This window comes from Aptenodytes forsteri, unplaced genomic scaffold (genome assembly GCF_000699145.1).
Source record: "Aptenodytes forsteri isolate BGI_AS27 unplaced genomic scaffold, ASM69914v1 Scaffold54, whole genome shotgun sequence".
In the NCBI taxonomy this organism is placed as follows: Eukaryota; Metazoa; Chordata; class Aves; order Sphenisciformes; family Spheniscidae; genus Aptenodytes; species Aptenodytes forsteri.
In genome coordinates this window covers 11,545,319-11,566,007 of record NW_008796044.1, presented here as the reverse complement: position 1 = coordinate 11,566,007, position 20,689 = coordinate 11,545,319, and the positions used below count along the sequence as shown (strand labels likewise).

The following is a 20,689-nucleotide window of genomic DNA, read 5'->3' as shown; positions in this document are numbered from 1 at the left end:
GCCCGGGGGGGGGGGGGGGTTCACTCAACCCCTGCGAGCTGTGGGGAGAGGGGGTGCCGAGGGCGGTGCGTTGTGCTGCGAACTCGGTTCCTCTGGACCGCGTTTTCCCGTCTTCAGCGTTACTACGCTGGGGTAAGAGAAGAGCATGCCTGGGTGAAGATACGGCTTTCCCTCATGGCGCTGATTATCTCGTGAGGCTTAATGAAGCAGCACTAAAAACCGTGTTTGGGAGGAAAGCGCTCATGCAGCGGGGAGCAGGTGATGCTCAGGGGAAGCAAAGGAGCGAGCCGCCTTTGCTTCGGAGGCAATAGTGCTGTTTTAATTCCAGTTTTGTATTGAAAACCGCTGATGCCACTAGGTGAAATCAGCGATATGGGTTACCAGTTCAGTTAGGTGTCACTGATGTTACTTTTTTAATTGGTAAGAATTCGTATTCTAGTGAAGCAGATTATTAAAAATGAACTATTGCCTCTAACTCAAAAGGCGTGGTATGCAGCCTCTTAAACAGGGCACTTGTGCACTTGTTTGCTGGTCGGCACAAAGCAGCCCAATTTGCTGCTGACTGCTTAATGACATTAAGTGACAGCTGTCAGCTCAAGATAGAAACGGGTCATTTGCTGAGTAACCAAATAGGTAGAGCAGAGCAGCCCGTCAAAATTACAGAAGGAATTTCTCAGAAGTGACTCGGTTAACGGAATTCTGCTCTGCATGCTTTTCTTACCTGAGCTTTAAAGGTTAAAACCATTAAAAGCAAAACAAAGGTGAAGTTTTGGGTCAGTCTGTTTGGTGGCTTCCCCGGTGGGTTAGGTCCTTTTTGCACAGCCGAAATACATCATGTCACAGGAAGAGAGTGACTCAATTTGAAATACAATCTTATTCTTGAAAAACGGAGTATTTCTCCTGGTTGTAGTCCTCAGCAGATTTGTCTAGTGGTATAGTCATTTCTTTCATTTTAGAAATAACTCTTTGTTGACAGATGTAAGGCTTTAGAAATTAAAAGAGGAAATCGGACTAATGAACTCAAAATGAAGGGAAAGTATGAAGCGGGCTGCATAAAGTGGTTTCGAATGTAGGGTGTCTGTGTCATCTGAAGACATTTTTGCCTTACAGGTACCAAATAATTTTGGTCATTTGTGGTCGTTTGTTGTATATATGCTAATTCTAGTGAGATAATACCTGTTAAAAAGGGGGTTCCACGGCAGGATAAGCTATAGGAAAGAGATTTTTGCTTTCGGTTTGCTTGTTTTAATTGAGGTAATTAGCCAAATTTTATTTGATCTAGGTTTTGAAACACTTGCATTAATAATCTCATGTACTATTTAAACCAGAAAGTTCACAAGGGTGGAACAGAATTATGTTTTTCTTGGTAGTTACCTGGTAGTAAGTCCTGAAGCAAATGCACTTCCTCCAGACAATTACCTATTTTATTTTTTTTCTGACGTGTGATTGCAACCATAAAAAAGAAATAGATTATCTGCAGAGTTTCGGGTTCAGCTGGAGCTCTTGAGTCCTTCATTTTCCTTGCCTTTAGTCTTTGTAATGTAAATTATCTCTAGCTCAAGAGTACGATGTCAGCCCTGGAGTTTAAGATTAGAAATTCTTTAATGTCATGAGGCAGTCAGTCGTGCCAGTCATGAGGGATGCACTCTCTGATACTGGTGTCTAAGTGGCTGCTGTTGAATGCTGTTTCTACAGTACCTGTTTTGATTGCTTTTTCACCACTTCTGATTCTTAGGTGAGACATCTGTATATTTGTGATTTCCACAAGAACTTCATTCAAAGTGTCCGAAACAAAAGAAAGAGGAAGACAAGTGATGATGGAGGTGACTCTCCTGAGCATGAAACGGATGTCCCGGAGGTTCGTAGGTGCCAAGTGGGCGTAGGATGCTTTACCAATTTTGAGAATGTTGAATTTTGACTTGGATGTTTACATGTATCAGGAAATATTTAAATTTTAAATTGCAACTCCACTGAAACTGCTATGGAGTTACTCTCATTTTTCAGGAAGACTTTTTTCTGATGTGTAATGTCCTAATTTTCTTCTTCATCCCTGTACGAGTTCTTTGCCCGTGTAAAGTTTTCTCTAAAAAGAGGTATGATAAGGTAACTGCACAGCTTCATGTATGTACTGCTTCCAAACAGGGCACTGTTAAAACAGTATGTGATACTAATTCTTTTTTAAAGGTACAAATAAATTATTTTCAGTGGTGACTGAGGCCCTGATATGGTTCTTTGTTACCTAGCGTGCATCGTTTTGCAAATACACTAGAAAATCCAATAGGTCAGTCTCTCTATGTTTGGGTAGATGATATCCAGGGATATTAAGCTTCTCCGGACCTTCGCATATATGGTATTTTTGGCACTATTTAAAACTACCTTCAAATAATTCGTAACAACTTTTTATTTTCAGGAAATAGGCTTTTTCTTTTTTTTTTTTTTTTCTCTGTGTTACAGAAATCTAGAATAATCTCTGTGCCATTGTGTTCTGTATTTGCTTTGGTGATGTTTCTGGTACTGTTGACACTGCAAAAAGTTGTGCAGAGGTGATGTTCGTGGAGGAGCTGAGCTCTGGCCACGTCAGCAGAGCCCTCTGCTGGAAATGCCACCTGTATTGGCAAAAAGCATTTTATTACTGGAAAAAAATGCCACCAAGAATCGTTTTGCCAGCAAAGCTGTGTCTTGACTGCAAAGCTGTGTCCACACACCGCCTGTGTGGAGGTGTTGGAAGAGTAGGAAGTTTTTGGTTTGTTCTTTTTAAGGATACCTAACCTTTTGTTGTAGCTGTTTGTGTTTCCATTCTACAAGGTTCTCCATCAAAACTTTCCTATACAGGCTTTACATTAGTTGCCAGGACGATTGGTGAAGACCCAGCTGGCATCTAAAAATGTTAGTGCTGTAGAGCATGCAGGGTATTTGGTGGTTAAAAAGTGAGGGATGCACGTCACCTAACTGAATAGGGAGCTCTGCAGTGTGTCAGTTTTAATGTCATTTTCTTCTTGGTTTTCAGCAGAGATTTCTTTTGTCTTTGAAACATGGCATTTCCCACATGATCTTCATCTTCCTTCCTGTAACCTCCCCCACCACCACCCTTGCTTTTAAACTGTCCACTTCCCATTTAAGTATTTGAATTTCATTTCTTCTCTGTACTCTGTTTTATGTCACAAGCCATTTGTTCAGTGCCTGCTAAATTGATATTTCATGTGTGAGCTTTTTAAACCTTGTGGGAACAAAAGGTTCCCCTTTGCTTGGAGGTTGCAGAGGTGTAATTGAGAGCAGAAATTGGCCAGCAATTCTGTTGACAGCATGTGAACCAGAACAAAATTTTGTATTTCCCTGAGGCTATTTTGGTCCTTTAGCATTAGGAAATACAAAAAATACTTAGATTAGTCAGTACGGCAAGCCGATGTGGTTCTGAATGCAGGCAAGGAGCAGTCCCGTTGAGAAAGAAATAGTTATTTTTTGATAACTCTACATTTCTGCCTAATAGAAGCTAAAGGTAGTGCTCATCCCCCTCTTCTCTGCATCACTTCCAGGTTGACTTGTTCCAGCTCCAAGTGAACACTCTGCGACGTTACAAGAGACATTATAAGTTGCAGACTAGGCCTGGACTCAACAAGGCTCAGCTAGCAGAAGTAAGTGACAACAGAGGTAGTATCATCTCTGTTATTAAAAAATTTTATTTCTTCTGCTGAAGTGCACATTTCTTGGACACTAATACCTGTAGTACTCTCTCGCTAGTGTGTACTGTGTGCTCTGCAAACGGTTTCGGGGGATGACATCAACAGAAAGCTGCGTGCTTTCTTTCACCTGAGACAGTCATGGAATACATGGAAGCTGGCTCTTGAAAGCATGTTTTAGTAACTTGCTTTTCTCTGATTCCTTTCCCTCCTTGTTCATAGTCGCAATCCGTTACTTCTAGGGAACAGAAAGAGAACCTAGTTTCCAGTGACTTAGGTGTTAACTGAAGATGGCTGTTGTACTGAAACTCAGACTTACACACTACTAGTCACCTTAAGTGCCCCTGTTAGGTTTTTCTTTCCTCACAGGCACTTGAACTGGTTGGAATTGCTTCTTATTAAAGGCAAAATCACTGACCATGACTTCAGATTCCTTATTTTCCTCCCTTGTGCTGATATCGTATGATTCTGTATTAAGTCAATAAAAGGCCCTTTCCTTAAGGGCCTCTACTGCTGCTTCCTCACCGTATGGGCTTCATGTTAAGAAAGAACTCTCTGTAACTCTCTGTTATTTGGGCTAGTTGTGCTTGGCATGTGTCTTCTCTGCTCTCTTTCCTGGCTTGATCCGAAGGCATCCTATGGGAAAAGTCTTCTCTAAACTTGAAAAAAAACTGTAGCAGTTACTGAATGGTAACGAGGTTGTTTTTGTAAGCTGAGGCTTTCACAACTGTCTGCCCAAAACTGTCGGTTTTGCTTTAAAGAACAACAACCGGCAGACCAAAAAAGACAGCAAGACACTGTCTTGCTCTCTTTCAAAGTCAACTGGGCAACAAATATACAGAATATAGAGAATGTGTAGTGTAGTGCATGTAGGAGTAAGGTGAACGAAGCAGGGTGGGTGTATGTCCTCATTAGTAGTTCTGATTTATCATGTTCTAACTAACCAGTTCATAGTCTCTCAGCTACCTCCTGCCGTGAAGGACTACTTACTTAGGCAATTTACCATGAATGTGCCCAGGAGGAAAAAAAAAAATAAAACTACTATGCAAGCGGAAAATAAAGGGAGCCTAACTTAAAGTTGTCACACACTTCCCAGATTTCCTGTGAAGTCTGAGCAGCTTTGACCCTACGCTGGATCCTCGTCCAGCTCCCATGCTTGAATCACTGCTGCCTGAGGCTCTTAGACTCCTGCTGCTACCCCACCGTAAGGAAAACTCAAACTTCCATAAATCTTCTTGGAGTGACTTATTGCTCAGCCTGCATCAACATCCAGTTCTGGAGCTGTGTTGGGTACCAAAAAAGAGCTTCTTCCATATGAGAAGCAGATCTCATCCAGCTCCAACATGTTTTCTACGTTCATTTTCTGAGGAAAAAGCAGCTAATGGTTCAGAGCTTATGCTAGTGTCAGAGAGGGGTAGCCCTAACCAAATCCTAACCCTCCCATTACAAATCCCTTGGTGTTCCTTCCAGTGAAAACTTATCCAGTGTGTTTTCCTTTGGACTCTAAAACTTTGCTACCTCTGGTTCACACAGCAAAGTGTTTCAATATTTCTGACACTCTCCTTTAAAATACTGAGATGCCGGGAAAACTTGCTCTCCAAATAATCTCGGCATGAAATGCTGCTTAGGAGAGACTATGCTGCTTTGGCAGGAGGACATTCTGGCTTCCAAATTCCGCTTGTAGGTTGGCTGCAAATACTGCTGACATAGCAAGACTATGCTATGTTCATATGCACATTCCAGCTGTAAAGAGAAAGAGAGGGAGAGAGGTAAATGAGGACTGACAGTTTGAATTGGTGCATGTTTGACTAAAAGTATATTACGCTCAATGGCCATAAAATCGTTTTTGGAAAGTGAAGAGAAACCCTGTTCTGATTATTTCTACTTTTTAATTTCAGAATTTCTGTCTCTTTACATGTTGTCCTTCTAGACTGTCAGTCGTCACTTCAGGAATATTCCTGTGAATGAGAAAGAGACGCTTGCATATTTCATCTATATGGTGAAGAACAACAAGAGCAGGCTGGATCAGAAATCAGAAGGTAGCAAGCAACTAGAATGAAGATTAACAAGACTTGGAATAAGAGGGACCTTGAAGGAACAGATGGTATTGTGCATTTTAGGTATATAAAAACTGTTGAAGTATATTGTAAATTTTTTTTAAAATGCAGTAAGTCTGGATGACAGAAAAAATACAGACATTCTTATCAGGAGTATTTGAAAACATGTGCCCAGCGTGTTTCTGAAGACTTCTTCCCCTCATTTCAAAGTCGTGTTGGAATAAAGAAATGAGGATAATGGGGAAACCAAGTAAATCTGTAGGACTGTGGAGTTTGTCAACTCGGTGTTTTAAACCATTTCTGGAAATCTGCATCTCAGTGCAATTCAGATCACAGATGGAATTTTTTCACTGAATTCAGACTGCATCACAAACCACCGTGCAGTTTGTCTTGGCGCAGGACTGGAATAGCGGCAGAGATAAAATTCATTATTGAGGTGCATGGGTCAGAAGTTTGTCTGAAGCTCGCTCCCCACCTACACATGCTCTGTCTTGCCTTGAGTCAGTGCTTCAAGTCCCAAATTTCTACAGATGCTCCAGCTCACCAAATCTACTCCAGTGAACACTACTTGACTAGTCTGAAATTGATTTTTTTTTTTTTTAACCATTTTTCCTCCTGCCCCCTTCCGACATGGATGCCAAATTTGACTAGTCTGAAATTGATTTTTTTTTTTAACCATTTTTCTTCCTGCCCCCTTCCGACATGGATGCCAAACAGCTCTCTGCAATCTCTTTTTGTAATTTCTTTTATTTAAGAACTCACTAATTAATTGTCTGTAAGCATTTAAACATTTCTGCATTTCCTCAGAATGTGGTGTTAAGGCAAATACAGCTTATTTGCTGGGTTTGATCATGTTGGTAGAAATGCTCATTTAATTCACTTACACGTATTTCCCTTGTATTCAAGGCTCAGTGATGGTAGGTGAAACAATGGCTTAAGACATCTGTCTCTTAATCTCTGTGTCAGATCAGGTATCAATCACAAGTGATGTGAATTTTATACTGAAGCTAGTCTTTAGCAGGTGTCACAAAACTGCTGTGTGGATTAGTGGGCTCGGCAGTCTCTGTTTAGGATAAAGCAGACTTATGCTAAAGGCTGTAGCACCGTAACCGGGGTAGTGAACTGACTGGAGCATGATGCATTTCATCTGTCTTTGCAACGGGCAAAAAGTATCGAAGCACGTGCCTTTTGTGAGCATTACGTGTGCTTTCGTAAGAGCTGTGTGAGTGGAGGGTGGCATGCTGGTGCTCTTTAACTGGGCGCTGTAGGAGGAGATCGCTCTGATTTTGTTATTTAAAGCCAAGGTGTCCTTACAAATAACACAGTGGTTATTTTGGCAAAAGGAGCTTATAAAAGCGTTCATCGTGACTGACTGTTCTCCAGTGACCTCAAATTCTATTGAAGGGGATCTCGTGATTTAAAGCACCACTCTGTTTCTTTGCTGTCCTAACCAATGTCTCCCTTCTGTTACAAGATGCCAAGACTCCGCATAGAGAGTATATTCTCAACAAGCCTTAATCAACGAACTGAACAGTAGAAAACTTTGGCTAGCGTTTTGTCAATGGCAGGTTTTAATATTACAAAAATGGATGAAGCTTTGTTGAAGAGCTAAACACACAGATCACGATCCCAGCTTAGTACTGCATCATGTTTCGTAAGGCATGAAGGGTTCGCCTAGTGAAGCTCTTGTTGAAGCTCTCCCAGGGTCTCTTTAAAAATCAAGTCACAATTTAAAGCAAGCTGTTCACGTCAGCTCTGAAGTGTTTGCTAATACTCCAAAAACATGTTCAACTAACTTCAACATGTCTAAGTCCTGTGTCATAGGCAGAAATACTCTGTTGTGGTACACGTCCCATTTGTGAAGTTTTGGGGAGTGTGATTGTTTCAGCATTTCCTTGTTCGATTCAGTATGGATTTTAAGAACATCAGCCAGGAGAGAGGTTCAAGGAATGAGGAGTGAATGTCTTGCGTCGGTATTCCATGAATGTTTAAAAATTTCCTAATTATACTGGTCCTTTCCTTATTGAAAGGATGGAGTAATTCCCACATCAGTCAACATGATCTGGCTTCTCTCATTCAGGACAGATAGCTAAAAGGGTACGTTCTCTTGACTTGCATGTTAATCTTCAAAATGCTCATGTAATCAGAGGATATTACCAAGGGAAAATGAGGTTCTGAGTTGAGAGGGTTATGCGTCATTGTAACTTCTAGACCAAAACTGTAAAAATGTAGTTTGTTTGGGGTTTACTTTTTTGTTGTTGTATTTTGTTTTGTTTTATTTCTAAGAGTAAATAAATCTGTTGGGGTGTTTTAGCAGCCAGCAGCAGAATGATTCTTTTCAAGGAAATATGGTGGCAGGTTCCATCTGTTCAGGTGTATTCACTGGAATGCTTTTGTGCAGAGGTGGTATCCAGGAAACTTTTTTTTTTTTTCTGAAAATAGTCAATTGATGTGAAATGTGATCCTTGTTGGTTTCACTCTTAAAGCAATTATACTTTTTTGAAAAAATTCTTAGTGAGGTGTGATGATGAAGAGATGTTTACCAGCCATTAGCAGTTGTTTATAAGGTGGAAAGCTTGGAGGCAAGACACCAAAGAAACAGAAGAATCTTTGGCTGTCGGACTCCGTGGCCTTATAAACCCTTGCAAATGCCTTATTACCTTGTTCTCAACTTAGCTAGAGCAAAACGCCTTGAGCAAAAGAAAGCCGATGTCTTGTTGGAAGGGTTAGCCGCTTTATGGCTCCCATGCTATAAACTGAAATCACACGTCAATTCAGTAGCAATATCCATGTTCAGGGTGCCTGTGATTCTTGAAAAGCATTTAGTGTCTAATAATCAGAAAACACAACAATGCAATTGTCGTTCTGTATAATACCATTCTGTGTATTTGATTCCTTATGCTGCATGCCAATTAAAAAAGGCTTTCCAACTTTTTGTTTTAAACTTCAAAGTAAATGTGTTTGAACCTCACACTTGTGAAGCCATGAGGTGGGACATTTTCTCAGCACTTTTGGATGGGACTTGTTGGAAAGGTGGAAGACCCAAATCGCTTTGGCTGGTATGATAAGATTTTTTTGGGGTTTTTTTTTGCCTTCTACGTTTTGCTTTTCACAGATGGGCCTTAAATTCTGTCTAGCTTTGAACCATGGAGCACAAGCCTTGGGGGCATGGAGGATGACCAGATGTCATCTTCCATTTATAATAGTGGAAGCTTATTTATTACAAGCCTGCGTTGGTGACATTCACCCTGGGGCAGAGGAATCATCTTTGAAGCCCTCCAGCCATTATATAGCCTAATTCAATTACATAGCCAAATTAATTCTCATTGAAGAGTTGCATTAACTTCATTAGACTTCTGAATAGATCCAAAGCCATTAGTATGAAATCCAAATAATGTGGAAACATCTCTTCCGGGGTTAATTTCATCCTGTATGCTGACCCTCTGCTCACTTTAAGTGAAGAAGAAGAAGAAATTATTGCTGGTAGTTACTGGCTTGAGTTCAACTGAAGGAAGTTGGAAGCATGCAAAGACTTGGGTCGGTGGCAATCTGATGGCTGAAAAGTGCAAATATATCCAAGGAAGCTGTGTTAGAATGCAGTTTTTTTTAAATTTCTGCATCTCGAAGAATGTTGTATATCAACCTGAAGTAAACAATTGCATTAAAAGCTAATGTTTTTTTGCCAGGCACTTTAGATGCTCAGCCTGAGAAAAGCAGAGCGGGCAGGTTTGTACCACTTGTCCCCAGTACTCTGGTGTCCCAGTTTTCCCTAGAAATGTGGCTGTAAACCACTAGATAGCCTGGAGTGCAAGACTTGACCAAAACATACCAAGTCTGGCATTTAAAGTTAGTCTTAAGTGCAAGCTGGCTTCAGAGAGGCTTTGAAATCAAGAGCCAAAATAATCCACAGTAAGTGCAAGTTTTCAAGCGGGTCATGATGGCACAGAGAAGAAGAAATAGGATGTGGCCCACAGAGGGACTGAACAAAACACGCTTCCACAGTTAGCAACGTGGAGGAAGATTTGTTCTGTGTTAGCTCTTGTAATGGATGTTTTATGAGAGGGGATGAAGGGGGGAGCTGTGCACTTTACGTCTTTTGGTTGAGCCAAATGTAAATACCAATGGGAGATCTTCAGCAGTAACTGCAGTCGGAGGGGAGAGAAATGGTCTGCTGGGGGACTGTTTATTTAAATTCGCAGATCGTTACGCTTCCCCAGAGCACTAGAGTCACTTTGCCTCTACAATTTAAAAGAGTGGGTAATAGGAGCTAGCCTCCTGTACAAAAGGAGTCCTTGTACTGCCCAGAGTATTGACTGAAGAGTCCCAAAGGTGAAGGAATGTTATTGATGCCTCACTCCCCTTGTCACTGATGCCCTTTAGCCACCTCTAGCTTATCAAGTTAGGGAGTTTTCATTTTCCACTTTCAAAGTGCAAATGAACTGTTACGATGTAAGATACTCCTTGCACTTTTCACAGCTGTCCCTGGTCTCGCGTTTTTGACTTGCCTGTGAACACATCTGTTTGGAATGAATTAAATGGTTGAAGAAAGTGTGGGGAGAGGAGGGGGGCTCCTGCCTTAAACCTGAACTTCCCTTGTGAGCAACTCTGCAGGCCATCCTGTACATCACCAGGCTCCAGGAGCCTCTTACTTAGCTGAGCCCTAACGGGGCTGGGTTTGCTCGTGTCCCAGCCGCAGCTCTCTGCTCCCCAGCTACAGTGCAGGGGAGGGGAATAGCAGGTAACTTGCAGAATGGCTTGGAGTTTTAGCGGGCTTACTGGGAGAGAAAAACTGTGTTCCCTCTTCTGTTTCTGGCCTCCATGTGTTGTGCTGATCTTATGCCAAATGTTTTGGACACCTTGTATTTTTAACTGTGTAATATAGCTGTGTATTGTTAAAGCAACTTAGTAACTTATAGCAAAAACTGTAGAACTCATTTCTCTGAGGTGTAGGAAATGTCCTGCTTCCACTGTGTATGAGACTAACTCTGTACTGTCTGACAAAGATAAAATGCTGAATTTCACTTTAATAAATGATCTATCTAGCAACAAGGCCTACATTCCCTTCTGTTTGCCTTTCTGCCCTTAGCACTGTTGGCTCCAGAGCCAATGGAGTTTTGCTTTGCACGGATGTTTTGTGCCAGGCTTCTCTGATTCACTGTCACTTCCCACCCACCTCCCTAGGGCTGAAAATATTGCAGACATGGAGGGGAGAATGGCGCTGCTGACTAGGATATGTCAAGCCTGAAGTAGAAAACTCAGGTGATGGGATATTTTGTGACAAACACGTGTAGGTTGCGTGGATGCAAATCATAAAGTCTTTTGAATGCAACAAAAAAAAGTCCTCACAAGAAAGATGGATGTCGTTGGAGAGCCACGTGACCTTGCATTTTGGGGAGTGTTGGGCTTTTCTATGATAGGGATATTTTGTTTTCCCCTCTATCATAAACGTGTCAATCAAGTGCAGTGTCTCACTTCATTCATGTTTCTTAATTAATCTTCTTTATGTCTAGTTCAACCCTGTGCTTCTGCTTCCTTCTCAAGTACACCCTTGGCTACGTTTCATGCGTGACTTCTAGCTCCTGTTGTCCAGAGTCGAAGCTGCATGCCCAGCTGACAAGGTGGGTGCTACTCCAGAGCAATGCTGACATGTAGCATCCCAATGTTCAATCAGTTAAGCTACAAGATCCTTTTCCATGTAGTGCTTTGTTTCATTTCTTTTTCCCATATTGCTCTTCCTCCTGAACGTGAGCCTTATAGGCAAAGGTGCCTCGCGTTTTTGCTGCAGTGAGGAAGCGAGGGATGCCAGAAACTGGAGTTTGAATACCTGTTCTCCTGAACCTTGTCATGGTATTTCCTAAGGCTCTGCTGGCACCCTCTGAGGCATGCTTTAGCTTTGATTTTTAACCAGGAAAGAGATCGTAGTGTAGCTTTTCAGACACTTGGGTTCTCACGGAGGAGGATGATAGGATGTTGAGAGCTTTGCACTCAAAATACATTACCTGAATTTATCACTGTCAAATTAAATTGCACTGTTGATGTGCGGTAAGGATTTGCACAGATAATTCTCCCTGAAACAATCCCACGTCATCTTCTGTATCCTTATTCCTTGCTGCTGTCCTACAGCCAACTGACCTGTCTGCTTATCATCGTTCAATTCATGGCAAGGGATAAAATACCCTCTGGGAGGAGGGTGGCAGCTTGTGTTGCCATTGTATGGTGCCTTCCAGCCATGCAGAACGTGCCCATTTATATTGCCAGTGATGCATGCAGGAGACACTTGGTCCCCCCTGTCCGACATCCCAGGGTATTAGCTTTCAGTAGCAAGGGAGTGGGAACTGCAGGGAAGAGACCTTAGAGAGCCGAATGTGTTGATGCTTTACTAAGCTGTGAGAAACAATCAATGATAAGTAGTTATGTTGGAGCCTAATATTCTCTTAGCTAAAGACTGACCTTGATGTATTGGAGAGCTGGGGGAGACTGAGCTGGCACGTCAGAAACAGACCCAAATGTCCTCAGTGCCTGCATTTGTGGACGTGTCTGGAGGCCTTTGCAATGGTCCGGGATCTTTCTGTGCGAGGCAGCATGCTGCCATGCTACAAGAGTGTTGTCCCTGTCAGCTGAAGAAGGCAAGACCAGAGGTGACACAGGCGGGCACCACGAAACAAAGGAGCAAGGGTAGATCACTTCACAGGACATCACCTGCATGTTGTCAAGCTTTTTTAGGAGGTATCAGGGAAAGGTCTTCAGGTGAGGACGAGGGCAGCATACCCCAGCGGAAGGGGAAAAGCCGTGTCGCTTACATTCCCAAATTGGTGAGTGTGGGCTCTTCTGCCAGCACAGTGAGAAGGTGTCCTGCCCAGGGAGGAATGGCAGAAGGGCCAAAGGAGGACAGCTGTAAGCAGCAACCTGTTGTGCAGGTGCCATCCTTAGCATGAGAGGATATAATGGGAACTCCGATGATACAAATAAACTCTGCCAGTTAATCTGTTATTTGTATTGGCTAATGAATAATGCTGCTTAATCTCATGTTTGCTCCCTGCCAAGAAACCCACAGAAGATTTCAAGCTCAAACCAAGGAGGAATCTGCTCAGCCTTTTTAACATACTCACACTGAGAAACTAAGCAACCAGCAGATTGATCGGATGGGCCTAAAACTGCACGTCCCTCTCTCCGCTCCCTGCTGCCGTGCGAGGGCAGTGTTAGCTCAGTAACCCGGGTGGTGGGTGCTCTGCAGCTGCACCTCTGAGCCCAGGGCAGCTGGCTGGGGGACCAGAGCCATTTTCCCATCCCCAAGATGCCTCCTCGGTAGGAGCTGGCTGTACTTGTCGGATACCGGAAGCGGGATTATGCTGTAGTGGGATGTGGACATCATAAAAATGGTTTGGTTTGGGTTTTTTTTCCCTGGTTGGACATTGAAATTGAACACGTCCGATTCTCTGCTTGAGTCGTCCTACAGCCTCCTTGCAACATTGATGGAAACCAGGCTTCGGTTTCTCTGCTCCCCAGCAGAAAGGGCAGCGCAGAGGACTGGGGAAAAATGCGAATGTGTATTTAATGGTGTTATGTTTTAGAGATGTGGTTGAGCAGGCTGAGTGTGCAGGGGAGAGCCTTAGGGCTTGCTTTTCTTCTTTTTTTTTTTTATTTCCCCTATATCCAATAAGGGATGACCGCATGGCTCTGCCAGCACCCAATCTCACTTTGCCAGGAGCTGGAGCCGATTTCACATCTCTTATCCTTGCATGCAGTGTTGGCTTCTTCCCTAAGTACCTCAAAGCCCCCTAATGTGCTTTTACTTAATTCTTTTTGGAACTTTTTCCAAGATCTGTTCCCTTCACGTATCGCAGGAAGTACTCCGTGATCACTGCGGCATCCTCAGCAGGGAGCACCCTGGCGCCTGTGGGGAAGAGCAGAGACTGCAAGACAGGAGAAGAGGGAAGTGTCAGGTAGCTGAGATGGCTCTGCTGCTTCTCCTACACACGTATGGACTGCCAGGGACCAGAGAGCACAATCATGGGCACCGCATTAGCAAGCTCACTAACCCAGGTTGCGGTCGCAAAGCAGAGAGGAGGCTCTGAGTCCAAGAGGTGTGTGAGCGTTGCCTGTGTCTCTTCCTGGTCTTGACGCCTGTGTGGGCAAGTCTGTCTTTAGGAAAGGGAAGGTGGTGGGTTGTATCCAGTGCTCCTGGAGCCAGCTTGTTCTAGCTCAGTCTGGTGTCTGGGTTTTCGCCAGCTCCTGCGCCTGTTGAGCAGACGGCAGGCCAGCAGCCATGGCCTGGCAGGCAGCCCTGAGCAATCTGATCTCCCGTTTGGTGGCTTGCCGTCCAAACTGTAGGCCCTTCATTGGGCTGGGGTGGGAAAGACAGGCGCCACATCCAGCCCCTCGGCATGAAGATGTTGGGGGAATAGCCCGGCACCTTCCCAGCTCTGCCCGGCCACAGAGGGCAACCAGGATCCCTTTAGGTGTCCCCAAACAGGATTGTTCAGCTCTTCCCTGTCCAGTCTGCCCTGGAAGGATCCCTGTACCCTGCAGGTTGATGTTCTCGTTGTTCCATGCCCACCTTCCCGACAGAACCAGGTTAATTTTTTCCTGGAATTTCCACTTGTTTACTGGCCGTAAGCCCTGACCCTCATGTAAAAAGTGGAGCCCCTGGTGCACTGCTGCTGGCCTCGATTCACCTCAGCCCTCTGTGTCTCTATTTTCCTGGGGATAAAAAGCAGGTTGAAGGTTCTTCACTGGCGCAGTGATAGCACTGGGTACAGACAGGACTTTTCTTACTAGACTAGCACAAACTACAGCGCCAGGGAGCTGCTGTCCCTCACCAGGCTATTCCTTGTCCTCCTCCCTTCTCTCCTTTTCCTGATCCTGTTTTCCCCACTCCTCCCTGCCCCTCATCTGCTCCAAGTCCTTCATGTACTCCCCAAAGCAGGCCAACAAAGGTATCTCCACAAGGACCTTCTCACCCCTTTATGCCACATTCCTAGAAATAGGATCCTAAAAGGGCATTGGGTGTGGGATTGCGTGGGTTTAGCTCTAAGCAGCTGGCTTGGTTCCTGGACATTTTGTAGGGTGAGTTGTTGAACACAGCAGCCCAGGCTCGAGTTTGAGTCAAACTGATGAGTTTCAGTGCAAAGCCTGTCCTTCCACTCTCCATCAGACACAGGACCAAAATACTGGAAGCTGAACAGTGAAGGTGAGCAGAGGAGGGAGTTTCAGGGTTGACACAAGCTTTATGCACTAGCTCAGACTCGTAACTCCTTCCAGCTTCTCAGTTTGGGAAGGAGCTCCCAGCCGAGGCAATTAAACCAGCCTGCTCTGGCCCCCACACTCCCCCCCCCAGCCACTCCTGCGGGTCAGTTACAGGCCATGAGAATTTTGTCAAGGTAGCTGCAGTCTAAGGAAAAAAAATCCCTTTTCCTCTCAATTCCTCAGCTTTCAGCCACTAGTGACGCCATAAATTCCCCTACTTCTCTGGTTACTGTAAAGTCTTTCGGGGTGGTCAGGACCTGAATTCCTCATGCAAAAGAACAAGCAGGGAAAAAGGAAACTTTGCAAGCAAGGACCTTCCCCGCCTCAGGGATCCGTCGCAAGGAATCGGCGAGGCTCAAAGCGCATGCTCTTGCCTTGCAGTCCCCCGGCTCAAGGCTCTTGGGTAACTGCCTGTCTCGCTCTCCTCTCTCCGGTAAATATCCTCCCACCAGCCTGTGCTTCCCGCTTGTATTCCAGCAGGTCCGTCTGGCTCCTCGGCCCCTCTGATCTCCAGGCTCCTGGAGCTGCGGCAGCTCCAGGTTTGCTATTGCACTTTAGCTTTGAAGTAAGCAGGAGAGACAGAGCTTGTCCAGCATCACACAGCTATGGAGACGGCACAGAGCCCTGCTGAGCAATGTGCCCGGCTGTTTTTACCCCCTGCCCTGAGCTGTACGGCACTGATCCTCCACCAGATAGCTCCAGCTCCCAGCCAGCTTCTGTCCTGGACCTTAAATCCAGCTGCCACATGGGACACAAGTGAGCTGCTGTGCCACCCCACACCATCCAGCTTCACCTGAGGGCTATGCTGAGATGTTGTGGGAGAAGATCAGCGGGAAATTGGCAGCCAAGTGTCATCGCTGCCAGAGAAGATGCTTGCTAATGGGATTGCTCCACCACTGAGCAGGACAAGGATGGGTCATTCTGCAGAAAGCCATGGTGAGCACCTTTGCTAACCCCACACCAAGCATGTGAGTCTTGTGAGAGGAGTAAATACTCACTTCTCCCAACACCCCGCACTGGGGAAAGGGCCTTCATGGAGTGGAGCAACAAAGGTTGGCTTTGAAGAGGTAGGGGCATGGGGTGGACAGTGAGTTTGTCCATTATTTGAAGGATGGTCTTGGGAAGGTTGGCCCAGGGTGCAGTGCTCTTGGTCTTCTCCCAGCACAGGCAGCTGCATGGAGAAATACACCCCGGGCAGAGCTCAGTGCTAGCAGACCCAAGCAGGGACAGCCATAGGGGTGAAAACCCAGAGAATTTGGATTTGTTTTAAAAAATAAAAGAAAAGAAAGAAAAAAAATGTTGGAGCCTTCATCTGCCATGTGGGTCCAGAGTCTTCCCATGCTTGGACATCATTTCTACAGCTGTGGATTGGAAATGCATCTTCTCTTTAGATGGGTCTCAGAATCACATGACTCCAGAAGCATGGAGATTGGAGGAAGAACTATTGCATGTCATGAACTTTGCAGCTGAGGGGCCTCTGTTGGACAGAAAACCTTCCCACCTGAGTGGGAAGTTCCCAGGAGACAGTCTGACTTGGGAGCCAGCAACTGGGCTGAGAGGCTCCGAGTGTTGGGAGAGGATCAAAAAGCTCCCCTGGCAGTAAATCTTTCACCTGCCATGTTACTCACTGGGGCTTGTGGCCATTCCTCTGAGGTCGGCCCTGGGTCAGGATTTCTCCTGTCTCTTTAGCCCCCAAACCTGGAGATTTTTGTCTTATCTTTGACGCCATCTTGACACCGAAAACAAATTATGGCCCAATTACCCTTAGTGAGAGGGGCTGGGGCTACCTTAAATGGCCAGAACTATCAGGCACTTCCTTAAGAGCAGGTAATTAGAGTGGGGTGCAGGGTGGGGAGGGGGGCAAGGACTAGGGGAACCCCTGGCATGGGGCTGCCCTTGCCCCCCTGCTTGGCATGGCAGGAGGGGACATCCCATCCAGCCCCATCCCATCCCATTCTGTCCTACTCACTCTGGCCCAGCCGTGCTGCACCCTTGGGGTCTGAAGAGGCCAGAGCTGCGATGGGCCTCCCTGCTGCTCCCCACCAGTGCCGTGTCTGGGGGGTTCCCCCTGCCCCATGCCTCCCCCAGCCTTGTGTCACCAGCTGGGGCCAGGCCAGAGAGGCCCCGTGACGGGAGGCAGCAGCCCTGGCCCTGGCCGTGACCTTCGGGGCGACCTTGAGCAAGTCCCTGCCGGGGCCGGGGACCGGCTGCGCCTCTCATCCTGAGCAGGGACATTTCCGTGCTCACCCCAACTCACCTCACCTCCAAGGAAACAGCGAGCACCAGCATCACAGCCGAACTGCCGTAACAACTGACCTGAAACTTAAAAAATTTCTTTTTCTTCCCCTCTTTCAGTGACATTAAAATGTGCTCTCCTGCTGTGTGCCTGGGTGTTTCTTGCCCAGGGTTGTGCTGCCCGCCTGAAACCAGCAGCCGTTTTGGGGGCCGACACGTGCTGAGCTGGATCCCAGCCCGCAGCCTGGACCGTGCTCATCTGGGGGCTGCTGCCCGAGTCTCTCTGCCTGGGGAAGGTGGTGTCGGGTGCGTGCGGAGCCAGGTTCCTTCCAGGATCCAGCCCAGGGAGGAGGGAAGTGGAGCTGTGCAGAAATATCGGACGCTCCCCTGGCCTTGCAGGTTTGCTCCCGGTACCCTCACACTGCTGGGTGAGCGGGTGGCTGGGGCTGGGTGTTTCTTTCCCTTTTTTTGCCTTTTTTTTTTTTTTTTGTCAGATTGGTATTTTATTTGGCTCCATACTGTCTACCGAGCTGTCCAGTGTAACCCTTCCCTTGCTGCTTCTGAGATAAGAATAGGCGCTCCCCTGAGATCAGATAAACAGGCCCATAAATACCTACAACAACAACAAGCAGGGTCTGGGCTTGGCAGGAAGGGAAGAAAAAAAAAGGGGGGGGGGGCAAAAAAGGAGCCAATTCTTTGCACGCCAAACCCCAGGGGTGCAGAGCGTGGGGTGGGAAGTGCCCGACAGCCCCTCTGCCCCCAGTGCTTGCCCCCTTGGCCAGGCAGGGGGGCGAGGGGCTGGGCAGGGCAGGCAGCAGGGTGGCCGGGTCCCCTCCACCGTCCCTCGTGGCTGGATTCCAGCGGCAGGGGACACGGCACGTATGATGCTGCCCTGGGGCCACACGATCCCTGCGTGCGTGTGCTTCTGTCCGGGCAACTGCAGACTCAAGCCTGCGTGCCGGGAGCATGCTGCTTCCCAACAGCATCAAGTTCACGGCAGGGTCGATCTGTAGGTGTGTGCAGGGCCACCTCCCCTGGCCGATGAGCTAGGTTCTCAGATGGCCAAAAATTCAAAGCTGGTGGCCAAACTGTTCTTCTTTCACCCGGGTTTGGTGCAGCCGGCACCGGGAGCCCTGCCGCTGCCTGTCGGAGGCTGCCAGGACGCCTCTCCCAGCCGCTCAGGTTTGCTGCCTGAGGAAGAGAGGCTTCCCCTGTGCAGGGCTCCTGCCCCCACCCCCCAGCTCCTCTCCCTTTGGGGGTGAAGGGGGTGACCCCATCCTAGGCTGGAACCAGTGCTGAGCTCAGCATGGACATCCCTTCCCGGCCCCGCAGCAGCGGAGCCACTTGTGCGGTGCCCAGGTGGGGACAGAGCTCACTGCTTGCAAATACACCCCCTCCAAAGCATGCGTTTTGGGGAGTAGTGAAGCCCCGGGGTACAGGAAATGTTTAGCGCTTTTTTTTCACCCACCCTCCCCCAAAACACCGAGCCAATCTCGCAGGAAAATCCCCTTGCTGGGCAGGGAAACCCTCTGCAGCCGTGGACACGGAGAGCGTTTTCACTTGCAAAATCACAAAGGAGCAACAGAGGCTGGCACTGGGGACACCTTTCCCAGAAGTTTGCGGCCAGCAGGTACCATCACCAGAAACTTGGGGTAAGAAAAGCAACAATCCTGCGGATGCAGGCAGAGCATCGCCCCAGCTGTGCGGGGTGCCCCCTCCCCAGAAGCAAAGCTGGAAACCCATAAGAAAAAAACCAACAGAGGATTTTGGTGGGGTAGGGAAAGGTCCCCAGGCTGCAAACGATGCTCCCGATAGAGCCTGGTGTACGGAGGACACAGACTCCTGTGCAGTCCCCCCTGCCTTAGGCAGCAGAGCAAGTCCCAGGTCCCCGTTTAACCCTTTCTCTCATCCAACGCCGAGGGGCAGCCCCGACTGGTGCCGTATGGATACGGGGTGGCACATGTAAACAGGATTGGGGCTGGACACATTTATGGGGTGCTGGATTACAGTGTTAGTGATGGCATGGGAGCTTTTCCGTAAAAACCCAGCCCTTTAAGGGACTGTGAAATTTAGCCATAAAATGGGATATTTGGGGCTGATTTTCTGTACATTTTTTTTTCTTTTTTTTTTTTTTCCTTGAATGCATTTCGTTTTAGAAATGCCCCGTTCTAGCTTCACTCATGGACTCAATGCCGTGCTAAACTTTTTATAGCCTGAACAAAACAATACCACTGCAGGCACTGCTCTGCTCAGGCAGCCAATTTTCATCTCAGCCTCCTTCAAAGACATCAGAAAACAGATCTGGGGCTGGGAAGGCAGCCGTGCAGCGGCTCCGAAGCGAGGGAAGGCTGATTCACGCAGCCTGATCGTTCTGCGAGTTTTAATTACTCCAGCCATACTCCCCAGTGTTTGTGTGCCCATCCGTCTGTATTTGTACACACGCACAAAGTGGTTATAAAACCCGAGCTGTTTCCCCACGGGTGAGCTGGTGTATTTTTGGTGTGTGCGGCTGCACAGGCACAGATTGATCAACGTGTCAGCGATTTACGGATGTTGCATCATTATTTCTATACCTTTAGTCGCAAGCAAAAGCTTGGTTTAAAATAGAAAATTTAATGTTCCCAGCTGAGCCCTCAGATTAACCCTACAATAACACACGACTCTTCCCCGTCTCGGTTTTCTTTGCCCCGGCTAAGCGTTAGGGTTTATACTGGCGTCTCTGGGAACGGCGGCGTGGCCAGGCTGGGAATGCAGGATCGGGCCCTGAGCCCATGCACGCACGTCTTGGAAGCCACCCTTCGGTAACAGAGCTGTGTGCGCACAGAATAAAGGAATGAGGATTCGGCTTTAATTATTAAGGATTATTAAGGATTTATGCCTGAGAGACAACAGAGACGACTTTGGGCTGCGTGAGCGTTGGTGTGTCTGAGGCTGGTGGTATCTGTCGTGTTCAGATGGTGAGGAGGGGACGTTGCTCCTTCCAAAAAGTGGCCAAGGCAGCGCCTAAGAGGGGATCCCTCAGAGAAAGTGCTGCCGGTGCCAGAGCCATGCAGGGGAGTCGCCTGGGCAGAGAAGGGGAGCCGAGCCCTGGTTCTCTGCGTGGCAGCAATAAAACTGGGGCTCCACAGCTCTACGGTGCTCATGCCATCCAGCTGCTGTAAAGGCCTGATCCTGCCATCCTTCCCCAAAGCAAACACAAGTCCGGTCCCTCTAGCAGGTCTCCTGGGTCAGGAGGCAAGGGGTTGTAGGGCAGGGGCAGCGTTTGTGCCCTGGGGCAGACTGCGGGTACACATTCGCAGAGCCCTGCCAGCTCCTGGGGTGAGCAAGCACAGCATAAAGAAGTCCCAGAGGATCCTACGGAGCTGCCCGAGCCCCACGGGAGGGAATTCCCTCGCATGGATCAGCCCCACAGCAGGGCACCGACTTAAGGGGCATCCTTAATCCCGCAGCACCCCTCGCCCCTGCGGGCAGGGC

The 20,689-nt window shown here is 47.1% G+C and overlaps 2 protein-coding genes across 2 annotated transcripts in view; one reads left to right on the top strand and one right to left on the bottom strand.

Moving 5' to 3' along the window:
* Nucleotides 1–1,640: 1,640 nt before the first annotated feature.
* SAP30L (SAP30 like) lies at nucleotides 1,641–6,367 on the top strand. Its single transcript, XM_009286047.2, has 4 exons — nucleotides 1,641–1,658; nucleotides 1,736–1,858; nucleotides 3,534–3,632; nucleotides 5,608–6,367. The coding sequence occupies exons 1-4, from the start codon at nucleotides 1,641–1,643 to the stop codon at nucleotides 5,734–5,736; spliced, it is 369 nt and encodes a 122-aa protein (XP_009284322.1). The 3' UTR covers nucleotides 5,737–6,367.
* Nucleotides 6,368–13,527: 7,160 nt separating this feature from the next.
* Nucleotides 13,528–20,689, bottom strand: part of HAND1 (heart and neural crest derivatives expressed 1) — an 8,921-nt gene continuing 1,759 nt past the window's right edge. Inside the window, exon 2 of the mRNA XM_009286046.1 lies at nucleotides 13,528–13,647. Within this exon, the coding sequence (XP_009284321.1) occupies nucleotides 13,528–13,647 (120 nt within the window). The remainder of the gene's footprint in view (nucleotides 13,648–20,689) is intronic.

Excerpts from the sequence above, each read along its gene's own strand:
- SAP30L (XM_009286047.2), top strand. Across the intron at positions 1,859-3,533 it reads ATGAAACGGATGTCCCGGAG|GTTGACTTGTTCCAGCTCCA; the intron begins GTTCGTAGGTGC and ends CATCACTTCCAG. Across the intron at positions 3,633-5,607 it reads ACAAGGCTCAGCTAGCAGAA|ACTGTCAGTCGTCACTTCAG; the intron begins GTAAGTGACAAC and ends TTGTCCTTCTAG.